The 12,684-nt window shown below is 50.1% G+C and overlaps 1 protein-coding gene across 2 annotated transcripts in view; it reads right to left on the bottom strand.

The window, feature by feature from the left end:
- The window catches only part of RRP12 (ribosomal RNA processing 12 homolog), a 46,866-nt gene extending 34,478 nt beyond the window's left edge, over positions 1-12,388 (bottom strand). For both annotated transcript variants that reach the window (XM_030808964.1, XM_030808970.1), the window contains exons 1-4: positions 12,111-12,388; positions 11,323-11,552; positions 4,673-4,756; positions 1,012-1,088 (exon numbers count right to left, since the gene is read on the bottom strand). In XM_030808964.1, coding sequence (XP_030664824.1) covers positions 1,012-1,088; positions 4,673-4,756; positions 11,323-11,552; positions 12,111-12,249 — 530 coding nt within the window. In that variant the 5' untranslated portion in view covers positions 12,250-12,388. The remainder of the gene's footprint in view (positions 1-1,011; positions 1,089-4,672; positions 4,757-11,322; positions 11,553-12,110) is intronic.
- Positions 12,389-12,684: the final 296 nt, after the last annotated feature.

Below are 12,684 nucleotides of genomic sequence, written 5' to 3'. Positions count from 1 at the left end.
TACAGGTATGAGCCACTGAGCCTGGCCATTACTTTTAATTTTTATTACTCGAAACAAGTTTCATTTTCTTTTTTTTTGAGATGGAGTCTTGCACTGTTGACAAGGGCTGTAGTGCAATGGCGCGATCTCAGCTCACTGCAACCTCCGCCTACTGGGTTCAAGCAATTTTCCTGCCTCAGCCTCCCGAGTAGCTGAATTACAGGCGCCTGCCACCATGCCCAGCTAATTTTTGTGTTTTTAGTAGGGACGGGGTTTCACCATGTTGGCCAGGTTGGTCTCCAACTCCTGACCTCAGGTGATCTGCCCACCTCAGCCTCCCCAAGTGCTGGGATTACAGGCATGAGCCACAGCATGTAGCCTACCCAGCTAATTTTTATATTTTTAGTAGAGACGGGGTTTCACCATGTTGGCCAGGATGGTCTCGATCTCCTGACCTCTTGAATCTGCCTGCCTCGGCCACCCAAAGTGCTGGGATTATAGGTGTGAACCACCGCACCAGGCCAAAAAATTTCATTTTCAATAGAGGTTTCTGACTCTGCTTTTGCCTTCAACACTTTCACAATGATTTTCTGCTCTTCAATAAGGAAAGCACACTTGATTCTGTCATGAACACACTGAATACACATGGAACCAGGGAAGCACTGCAGGCCCTACGGACGTGCCTTTTGTTTTGGACAATCGAATAAGAACTTTAGCTCTCACAGCACAAGCTCCTGAAAGTCTGCCTGGACACACACCACGTGAAGATTTTGGTGCTTTCCCAACCTTGTTGGCATAAAGGTAAACAATTCTAATACCAGGGGTTCAGGACAGCCTAGTTTTGTTAGAGGTTTCTCACTAGAGGCCTACGACGGTATGTCACACGCTGGCCCATTCTGCATGCCTCTAGACAGTGTTCATGAAGAGCAAGTATCTTTTTAAAAAACAATTCCCTGATCCTGTTTCTCCTGTCCACATTCCCTTCTCCCCTCCACAAAAAGCCTTGGGGTTCAAACAGGAGGCAGAACTCACCGCTTCAGGACAAGGTTCAGCAGGTAAGCAACGGCAGCCAGGGACTCCGGGGACTCCACAGCTTCCATTGTTGTCATCTGAGGGCCAGATTGAGGGGGTGTGAATGGATAAAAACTTATACTGAGCAAACAGGAAAGAGAGTGGGGGAACATGTGCCCAGCAGAACAGTTGTGACCGAGAACCACAGTATCAGAGGTTCAAATCCCGACTCTGGCATTGTGTGGTTTTGGGCTAGTAATTTAACCTATCTGTGACTCAGTTTCTTCATTTGTAAAGTAGGGATACTAATGCTACATACCTTATAAGTTGTTGTGAGGTTTAATTGAATTAATATATATAAAATACTGCCTGACACATAATTAAAACTATATATATGTGGCTGGGCGTGGTGGCTCACGCCTGTAATCCCAGCACTTTGGGAGGCCAAGGAGGGCAGATCACGAGGTCAGGAGATCGAGACCATCCTGGCTAACACAGTGAAACACCATCTCTACTAAAAAATACAAAAAATTAGCCAGGCGTGGTGGCAGGCGCCTGTAGTCCCAGCTACTTGGGAGGCTGAGGCAGGAGAATGGCATGAACCTGGGAGGCGGAGCTTGCAGTGAGCCGAGATCGCGCCACTGCACTCCAGCCTGGGTGACAGAGTGAGACTCCGTCTCAAAAAAAATAAATAAATAAAAATAAACTATATATATGTTTATGTGCATATACATACAGAGATAGATAGATAGTTTTTTTGAGAGACAGGGTCTCCCAGGTTGGAGTGTAGTGGTATAATCGTAGCTCACTGTAACCTTGAACTCCAAAGCTCAAGAGATCCTCCCACATCAGCTTCCCAAGCAGCTAGAACTACAGGCATGCGCCAAAAAGCTTGGCTAATTATTTTATTTTTTGTAGAGACAGGGTCTCACTATATTGCCCAGGCTGGTGTCAAACTCCTAGCCTCAAGCACTCCTGTGACCTTCGCCTCCCAAAGTCCTAGGATTAAAGGCGTGAGCCACCATACCCAGCCAAACACCACATACTGCCATCTAATTTATTTCATTATTCTAGAGCAGAGGTTGACAAACTTTTTCTATCAAGGACCAGATAGTAAATATTTTTGGCTTTGCATGCACATTTGGTGGCTGTTGTATGCTCTTTTTGTGTGTGTTTTAACAATTCTTTAAAAATGTAATAACTGGGCTGGGCACGGTGGCTCATGCCCGTAATCCCAGCACTTTGGGAGGCCAAAGTGGGAGAACTGATTCAGCCCAGGAGCTCAAGACAAGCCTGGGATACATGACGAAACTCTGTCTCTACTAAAAATACAAAAATTAGCTGGGCATGGTGGCAGGCGCCTGTAATCCCAACTACTCAGGAGGCTAAGGTACGATCATCGCTTGAACACAGGAAGTGGAGGTTGCAGTGAGCCATGATCACACCACTGCACTCCAGCCTGGGCAACAAAGTGAGACCCTGTCTCCAAAACAAAACAAAAACAAAAACAACAAAAAAACCCAAAGACAAAATAAAAAGTATATATACACACACACACACACACACACACACACACACACACACACACACACAGACACACATACATACATACACATATATATTTATTTATGTAATGTAATAAGTAGGCCAGCATGGTGGCTCACACCTGTAATCCCAGCACTTCGGGAGGCTGAGGTGCGGGGGATCACCTGAGGTCGGGAGTTCAAGACCAGCCAGGCCAACATGGTGAAACCCTATCTCTACTAAAAATACAAAAATCAGCCAGGTGTGGTGGCGCATGCCTGTAATCCCAAGTACTCAGGAGGCTGAGGCATGAGAATTGCTTGATACCATAAGACAGAGGTTGCAGTGAACTGGGATCGTGCCACTGCAGTCCAACTTGGGCAACAGAGTGAGACTCTGTTTCCAAAAAAAAAAAAAAGTAGGCTAGGCCTGGTGGCTCACGCCTGTAATCCCAGCACTTTGGGAGGCTGAGGCAGGCAGATCACGAGGTCAGGAGTTTGAGACAAGTCTGGCCAACATAGTAAAACCCTTTCTCTACTAAAAAATACAAAAAATTAGCCGGGTGTGGTGGTGTGCACCTGTAATCCCAGCTAGTCGGGAGGTTGAGGCAGGAGAATCACATGAACCCAGGAGGCGGAGGTTGCAATAAGTTGAGATCATGCCATTGCATTCCAGCCTGGGCGACAGTGCAAGACTCTGTCTCAAAAAAAAAAAAAAAAAAAGTAATAAGTAGCCAGTTGCAGTGGCTCATGCCTGTAATCCCAACAATTTGGGAGGCCAAGGCAAGATGACAAGATGGTTTGAGCCCAGCAATTTGAAACCAGCCTGTGTTGCAGGAAGTCAGGGACCCCAAACGGAGGGACTGGCTGAAGCCATGGCAGAAGAACGTGGATTGTGAAGATTTTAGGGACATTTATTAGTTCCCCAAATTAATACTTTTGTAATTTCTTATGCCTGTCTTTACTACAATCTCTAAACATAAATTGTGAAGATTTCATGGACACCTGTCACTTCCCCAATCAATACCCTTGTGATTTCCTATGCCTATCTTTACTTTAATCTCTTAATCCTGTCAGCCGAGGAGGATGTATATCGTCTCAGGACCCTGTAATAATTGAGTTAACTACACTAACTACACAAATTGTACAGCATGTGTGTTTGAGCAATATGAAATGTGGGCACCCTGAAAAAAGAACAGGATAACAGCAATTGTTCAGGGAATAAGAGAGAGAACCTTAAACTCTGAGCCGGGCAGAACAGAGCCATATTTCTCTTCTTTCAAAAGCAAATGGGAGAAATATCACTGAATTCCTTTTCTCAGCATGGAATGTCCCTGAGAAAGAGAATGCGCACCTGGGGGTAGGTCTCTGAACTGGCCCCTCCGGGGCGTACCTGTCTCTTATGGTCTAGATTGCAGAGGTGAAATAAACTCCAGTCTCCCATAGCGCTCCTAGGCTTATTAGGAAGAGGAAATTCCCACCTAATAAATTTTGGTCAGACCGGTTGATCTCAAAACCCTGTCTCCTGATAAGATGTTATCAATGACAGTGGTGCCTAAAACTTCATTAGCAATTTTAATTTCGCCTAGGTCCTGTGGTCCTGTGATCTCGCCCTGCCTCCACTTGCCTTGTGATATTCTATTACCCTGTTAAGTACTTGATGTCTGTCACCCACACCTATTCGCACACTCCCTCCCCTTTTGAAACTCCCTAATAAAAACTTGCTGGTTTTTGTGGCTTGTGGGGCATCACGGATCCTATCAATGTGTGATGTCTCCCCCGGATGCCCAGCTTGAAAATTTCTCTCTTTTGTACTCTGTCCCTTTATTTCTCAAGCCAGCCGATGCTTAGGAAAATAGAAAAGAACCTACGTGATTATCGGGGCAGGTCTCCCGATAAGCCTGGACAACATAGTGAGACCCCGTCTCTTTAAAAAAAAGAAACAAAGAAAGAAAGAAAAGAAAAGAAAAAAGAAAAGAGAAAATAAAAATGTAGCAAATACCACCAGCCTTCCTAAGCCACCTGAGAATAACTGAAGCACTTTCACCTGGTCAAGGCTGTCCTTCTCTACCCCCACATGCCAGGGGCACTCATCTTCTCGCTAAATCTTGCATAACCTGCTGCTCTGAACACCCCACCCTCCAGTTGCACCCACTCACCAGAGCAGCGAAGTACTCAGTCTCTGTCTCCTTCCCTCCCTGGGAGCGAATCACCTCAGTGACAGCAGCCAGAACAGCACAGATCTGCACAGGAAGGAGAAAGCACTGTGACTATTTGAGACCTAACCCCACCCCAGGGGAGCCTCCTTTCCTTGCTCCTTCACAGATTAATCTCTGGTTAAAGCTCAGAGACAGACAAGACAGGCAACATTCAGGGCCTAGGTCCATACCAGGGGGCCCAGCAAATAAGAAGACTCAGAAAATGCTTGATAAAATTCCACCATGAGGTACTAACCTTGTAGAAATACCTGCATGAGATGAGTGTGCAAATATTTATGTACAAGGATGTTCATGGCAGCAACAAATTGGAATGGTCAAGAAGCCATCAACAGGAGATTAATAATGTACTGTAGTTGTCTCTAATGTACTGCAGTTATCAAACGGGGGATTGGTTCCAGGACCTCTAAAGATACCAAAATACGCCTGCCTGCCTTCCCTCCTTCCCTCCTTCCCTCCTTCCTTCTTTCTTCCTTCTTTCCTTCTTTCCTTCTTTCTTTCTTTCTTCTTTCCCTCTGTGGCCCAGGCTGCAATCTACTCGGCTCGCTGCTGCCCGCACCGCGGACTGCCTGGGACTGCCGCCGCGCGCCACCGCTGCCTGCTTTTTCTCGTTTGGCTGCAGGCGCGCGGTCGCCATGTTGGCCACGCTGCTCACCAGCTCCTGACGCAGAGTGCTCTGCCCGCCTCAGCCTCCCGAGCCCCTGCCCGGCCACCGCCCCTGGCCCCGTCTGGGAGGTGGGGAGCGCCTCTGCCCGGCCGCCCCGTCCGGGAAGACGTGAGGAGCGCCTCTGCCCGGCCGCCCCGTCTGGGAAGTGAGGAGCGCCTCTGCCCGGCCACCCACCGTCTGGGAAGTGAGGAGCGCCTCTGCCCGGCCACCCCGTCTGGGAAGTGAGGAGCGCCTCTGCCCGGCCGCCCCGTCTGGGAAGTGAGGAGCGCCTCTGCCCGGCCGCCCCGTCTGGGAAGTGAGGAGAGCCTCTGCCCGGCCACCCATCGTCTGGGAAGTGAGGAGCGCCTCTGCCCGGCCACCCATCGTCTGGGAAGTGAGGAGCGCCTCTGCCCGGCCGCCCCGTCTGGGAAGTGAGGAGCGCCTCTGCCCGGCCACCCACCGTCTGGGAAGTGAGGAGCGCCTCTGCCCGGCCACCCACCGTCTGGGAAGTGAGGAGCGCCTCTGCCCGGCCACCCACCGTCTGGGAAGTGAGGAGCGCCTCTGCCCGGCCACCCACCGTCTGGGAAGTGAGGAGCGCCTCTGCCCGGCCACCCCGTCTGTGAAATGAGGAGCGCCTCTGCCCGGCCACCTATCGTCTGGGAGGTGAGGAGCGCCTCTGCCCGGCGCCCGCCCCCTTCCGGGAAGAAGTGAGGAGCGCCTCTGCCGGCCGTCCGGAAGAAGTGAGGAGCGCCTCTGCCCGCCGCCCTCCGGGAAGAAGTGAGGAGCGCCTCTGCCCGGCCGCCCCGTCCGGGAAGAAGTGAGGAGCGCCTCTGCCCGGCCGCCCGTCTAGGAAGTGAGGAGCACCTCTGCCCGGCCGCCCCGTCCGGGAAGAAGTGAGGAGCGCCTCTGCCCGGCCGCCCCGTCCGGGAAGAAGTGAGGAGCGCCTCTGCCCGGCCGCCCCGTCTGGGAAGTGAGGAGCGCCTCGGCCCGGCCGCCCCGTCTGGGAAGTGAGGAGCGCCTCTGCCCGGCCGCCCCGTCTGGGAAGTGAGGAGCGCCTCTGCCCGGCCGCCCCGTCTGGGAAGTGAGGAGAGCCTCTGCCCGGCCACCCATCGTCTGGGAAGTGAGGAGCGCCTCTGCCCGGCCACCCACGTCTGGGAAGTGAGGAGCGCCTCTGCCCGGCCCCCCGTCTGGGAAGTGAGGAGCGCCTCTGCCCGGCCACCCACCGTCTGGAAGTGAGGAGCGCCTCTGCCCGGCCACCCACCGTCTGGGAAGTGAGGAGCGCCTCTGCCCGGCCACCCACCGTCTGGGAAGTGAGGAGCGCCTCTGCCCGGCCACCCCGTCTGGGAAGTGAGGAGCGCCTCTGCCCCCCCCGTCTGTGAAATGAGGAGCGCCTCTGCCCGGCCACCTATCGTCTGGGAGGTGAGGAGCGCCTCTGCCCGGCCGCCCCTTCCGGGAAGAAGTGAGGAGCGCCTCTGCCCGGCCGCCCCGTCCGGGAAGAAGTGAGGAGCGCCTCTGCCCGGCCGCCCCGTCCGGGAAGAAGTGAGGAGCGCCTCTGCCCGGCCGCCCCGTCCGGGAAGAAGAAGTGAGGAGCGCTCTGCCCGGCCCCCGTCTAGGAAGTGAGGAGCGCCTCTGCCCGGCCGCCCCGTCCGGGAAGAAGTGAGGAGCGCCTCTGCCCGGCCGCCCCGGCTGGGAAGTGAGGAGCGCCTCGGCCCGGCCGCCCCGTCTGGGAAGTGAGGAGCACCTCTGCCCGGCCACCCATTGTCTGGGAAGTGAGGGGCGCCTCTGCCCGGCCACCTATCGTCTGGGAAGAAGTGAGGAGCGTCTCTGCCTGGCCGCCCCGTCTGGGAAGTGAGGAGCGTCTCTGCCCGGCCGCCCCGTGTCTGGGAAGAAGTGAGGAGCGCCTCTGCCCGGCCGCTCCGTCTGGGAGGTCTACCATGGAGGCCAGAAGCAATGTGGGGGCTGGACGTGGTGGCTCACACCTGTGGTCCCGGCACTCTGGGGGGCGAGGCGGGTTGATCACTTCGGGCTAGGAGTTCGAGACCAGTCTGGCCAACTTGGCGAAACATGAAAAATACAACAGACAAACCAACCAACCAACTCAGTGACAACAAAACAGGTCTACCCTGGAGTCATACTCTAATTTTTTCTATTTTCCTCCCTTTCTGATCCTTTATCCCACTTTCTTTTTCTTCCTCTTCCTTCTCCCTCTTCTTTGTCAAATAGAGGATTGAGTTATTATCACTGATCCACATAAAGTCCCTCTCTACCTTATTTTAACTCCCACCCCCCATTTCTATTCCCCGACTTCCCATGTGTAACCTTCCTAATATGTTTGATACGCATCTTTTTGTTTGTATGTATTTTTAGAAAATGTTTATTGTTTTTGTGTGCAAAAAAAATTAATAAAAAAAAAAAAAAAAAAAAAAGATACCAAAATACAAGGATGCTCAGGTCCCTTATATAAAATGGTGTAGTATTTGTGTATAACCTATATACATCTTCCTATATACTTTATTTATTTTTTTTTGAGACAGAGTCTTACTGTTACCTAGGCAAGAGTGCAGTGGCATGATCTCAGCTCACTGCAACCGCCGCCTCTGGGTTCAAGCAATTCTCCTGCCTCAGCCTCCCAAGTAGCTGGGATTACAGGTGTGCACCACCATGGCCAGCTAATTTCTGTATTTTTAGTAGAGATGGGGTGTCACCATGTTGACCAAGCTGGTTTTGAACTCCTGGCCTCAAGTGATCTGCCCTCCTTAGCCTCCCAAAGTGCTGAGATTACAGGCATAAGCCACTATGCCTGGCGTCCCATATACTTTAAATCATCTCTAGATTACTTGTAACACCTAACACAATGTAAATGCTATATAAATAGTTGTTATACTGTATTTTTGTTGTTGTTGTTTTTGTTTTTGAGACAGAGTCTCACTCTGTCATCCAGAGTGGAATGCAGTGGCGCACTCTCTGCTAACCGCAGCCTCCACCTCCCGGGTTCAAGCGATTCTCCTGCCTCAGCCTCCTGAGTAGCTGGGATTACAGACATGTGCCACTACGCCAGGCTAATTTTTTGTACTTTTAGTAGGGATGAGGTTTCACTATGCTGGCCAGGCTGGTTTTGAACTTCTGACCTCAAATGATCTGCCCACCTTGGCCTCCCAAAGTGCCAGGATTACAGGCGTGAGCCACCTTACCCAGTATATTATTATTATTTTAAAAAGATTTTTCAATCCATGCTTGATTGAATCTGTAGGTGCAGAACCCGCAAATATGGAGACCTGACTGTATCATTATATAATAATGAAAGATTTAAATAGCGCATTATTCAAAAGAATGAGAACAGCTATATATTAACTTATAAATGTCGTTCAGTAGGGAAAAAGTTGCAGAACAGTGGATAGACAATAAACTAATCAAGCACGGCACAATGGCTCACACCCGTAATCCCAGCACTTTGGGAGGCTGAGGTGGGCAGATCCTTTGAGCCCAGGAGTTCCAGACCAACCTGGGCAATATGGCAAACCCCATCTCTACAAAAAATACAAAAATTAGCTGGGTATGGTAGCACTCCCCTGTAGTCCCAGCTACTTGGGAGTTGGGAGGCTGATCAGCCACTGCACTCCAACCTGGGTGACAAAGTGAGACTCTGTCTAAAAAAAAAGAAAAGAAAAGAAAAGAAACTAATCACATTTTGGTAAACCTAAATAACAAAATTGGGTAAAAGAAAAACAGGCCGGGCGCGGTGGCTCACGCCTGTAATCCCAGCACTTTGGGAGGCCGAGGTGGGCGGATCACGAGGTCAGGAGATCGAGACCATCCTAGCTAACACGGTGAAACCCCGTCTCTACTAAAAAATACAAAAAAGTTAGCCGGGCGAGGTGGCGGGCACCTGTAGTCCCAGCTACGCGGGAGGCTGAGGCAGGAGAATGGCGTGAACCCTGGGGGACGGAGACTGCAGTGAGCCGAGATCGCGCCACTGCCCTCCAGCCTGGGTGAAAGAGCGAGACTTCGTCTAAAAAAAAAAAAAAAAAAAACAACAACAAAATATATATATATATATATATATATTTTTTTTTGAGACAGAGTCTTGTTCTGTCACCCAGGCTGAAGTGCAGTGGTGCGATCTTGGGTCGCTGCAACCTCCGCCTCCAGGGTTCAAGTGATTCTCATGCCTTAGCTTCCCAAGTAGCTGGGATTACAGGCACATGCCACCATGCCAGGCTAATTTTTTAGTAGAGATGAGTTTTCACCATGTTGGCCAGGCTGGTCTCAAACTCTTGACCTCAAATGATCTGCCCACCTCGGCCTCCCAAAGTGCTAGGATTACAGGTGTGAGCCACTATGTCCGGCCTGAAAATTTAATTTTTAAATTTTAACTCCTCATAATTTAAAATACTTGATCCATTTACTAGGAAACATGTATTTGTAACAACCTGGCAAATAGGTTCATACTAATTCATAGTAGACAAATCTACTTGTACAACTATAAATGTTATGAACTCTAAATACACACAAATCAAGTATTTCCAATGAAAATTTAGCATCTAAGTAGGGGTATATGGGTAAATTATACACTAGATTTTGAAGACTTGGTATCATAAAAATAACGCTGTAGTAAAATATACTGATTATACATTGAAGTGATAATATTTTAAAGATACTGAGTTAAATAAAGTACATTATTAAAATTAATTTGGGCCGGGCGCAGTGGCTCACACCTGTAATCCCAGCACTTTAGGAGGCCGAGGCAGGTGGATCACCTGAGGTTGGGAGTTTGAGACCAGCCTGACCAACATGGAGAAACCCCGTCTCTACTAAAAAACGGAAAATTAGCCGGGCATGGTGGCGCATGCCTGTAATCCCAGCTACTCGGGAGGCTGAGGCAGGAGAATCACCTGAACCCAGGAGGCGGAGGTTGCAGTGAGCCGAGATTGCGCCATTGCACTCTAGCCTGGGCAACAAGAGCAAAACTCCGTCTCCAGAAAAAAAAAAAACAAGATGAATTTATTTTACCTGTTTCAGTTTTTAATATGGCTACTAAAAATTTTTAAATTACATATGTGGCTTGAATTTAGATTACTATTGGACAGAGCTGATCCAGGAAGACAGACAATGACCCATTAACAGGAGCTCTGTGAAGAGTCTGACTCAAGTTGGGGGATCTACCATCACATTATATTCTTCTTATATCATTTTGATATCATTTAGAATTTTGACATTTTTTATTTCAAAAACAAAAAATATATATAACTTTAAAGTATAGATAATAAAGGTAAGGCCAGGCACGGTGGCTCATGCCTGTAATTCCAGCATTTTAGGAGGCCAAGGCAGGCGGATTACCTGAGTTCCGGAGTTTGAGACCAGCCTGGCTAACATGGTGAAACCCCGTTTCTACTAAAAAAAAAAAAAAAAAAAAAAAAAAAAAAAATTAGCTGGGCGTGGTGGCACATGCCTGTAATCGAAGCTACTTGGGAGGCTGAGGCAGGAGGATTGCTTGGGCCTGGGAGATGGAGGTTGCAGTGAGCACTGCACTCCAGCCTGGCCAACAGAACGAGACTCTGTCTCAAAATAAATACATGAATTAAGTTAAATTAAATTAAAGTAAATAAATTTGGTTCTTGCTAAACATTTCCTAATCACTGTTACTCAGCATTTATTTACTCAACATATGTTTATTGAAAATACTCTGTGTAAGAAGTGCTGTGTTAGGTATAGCCGAGGAGAGAAATGTTTGGAAAATATTTCTACCCTCAAGTACTTCAGCAGAGATGTTCTTACAAAAAGCAGAAAGTGGAACCTGCCCTAGGAGGAGACATAAAGGGGAGGAGCGATGACGCATCATCCAGAAATACCAGCTGTTGTCACCGGAGACCCGTCAGCCAGAGCTGAAGAAAAGGCATGAGTTGGCCTCTCCTCACTATCCTATGGCCCTCCTGACCCTCGCCCCTACCTCCTTGTGGGCAGCCGAGTTGGACTCCCAGAAGCGCTGTACTTTGCTGAAGGTGACGTTTGTGCAGTCGGAAAGGCCACTCAGGAAGGTGCCCGAGGACTTCTCGGTGACAGCCAGCTCCGCCTCTTCTTCCATGGGCGTCTCGGGGGCTTCGCTTTTGCCCAAGCGCAAGGACCCTGACTGCAGCTCATTATGTAACTTCACAGCATCGACTGTCAGGTCACTCCTTCCTGAGAGCCAGAGGCACAAGGTAAGGCCCAAGCCTCCTTTTGGTCAAGAGAACAGAACAACCCCTGGGAAACAAACCAGCCCAGGCCAAATCTCCAACCCGAGAGGCTGAATTCTGAACACAGCCAGTCTCATAAAACCACTGTATGCCTAAAAACTTGAAAAACGAAGGAGAAAGGGAATCCTCCATGTAAAAGTTTCTGCTTCCCTGTAGCAGTAGCATAAACGCCACTGGGAATCGGCTGGGAGCTACATTCAGAGGGCCTGCAAAATAAATGAAGGTGAACGCGCTCTGTAAAGAGCTACCCAAGGTCCAAGCCATCTATCTCAACTCTGACACCCGCGGTACCTTACACAAGACATTCCCCTACTGCGGACCTCAGTTTCCGTATCCGCTAAATTGGAAGGACTGCCCTTCAGAGAGGGCTCCAGATCCGACATCCTAAGAGATGAAAGGTCCAATGCCTGGCCCCGGACTCTCCCAGACGCCCCAGATTCATCTGGACCCAGGTCTGCCCGGAACCCCGCCCCCGGCTGCGCTCGGGTCCCAACCCAGCTACCTGACGGCCGGCTAAAGAAGCGGCTGCGTGCGGCCTGGCGGTAGCGGCAGATGGCGGGGTTGCTGTCGCTGCTGTGGCCTTTCTTCCAGCGCTTCAACTTAGCTGAGACACCAGAGGGCAACTTTCCCGAGCGACCCATGTTGACTAAGCCGTGGCGGGGAGTGAGCTTAAATGACCGGCTTCCAGGTACGTAGAAACACGCTCAGAACCCACGTGGATACCCTGTAGCCTTCACTTCCTCTTCTCCTGGCGTCACTTCCGGATTCGTGTGCATTACTATGGTAAAACAGTCAACATCCGGTTTTACACCACCTCCTGGCTTCGGATGGGGAGGAGCTCCAAGGAGATCCGTTGCTAGGGAGGAAGTTAGGTTGCTAAGGGTTCTATGGGGTTCTTACTCCAGCCAGGACCAGGTTTCAGGGCCACAGGAGTGAGCCTTATAAAACTGGAGTTTGGCTGAGCGTGGTGGTTCATGCCTGTAATCCCAGCACTTTGGGAGGCTGAGGCGGGTGGATCATTTGAGGTCAGGAGTTCGAGACCAGCCTAATCACCAGGGTGAAACCCCGTCTCTACT

Source organism: Nomascus leucogenys, chromosome 3, assembly GCF_006542625.1.
Source record: "Nomascus leucogenys isolate Asia chromosome 3, Asia_NLE_v1, whole genome shotgun sequence".
NCBI classification, from domain to species: domain Eukaryota; kingdom Metazoa; phylum Chordata; class Mammalia; order Primates; family Hylobatidae; genus Nomascus; species Nomascus leucogenys.
The sequence above is the reverse complement of the archived record's forward strand: the minus strand, read 5'-3'. Positions and strand labels throughout refer to the sequence as shown.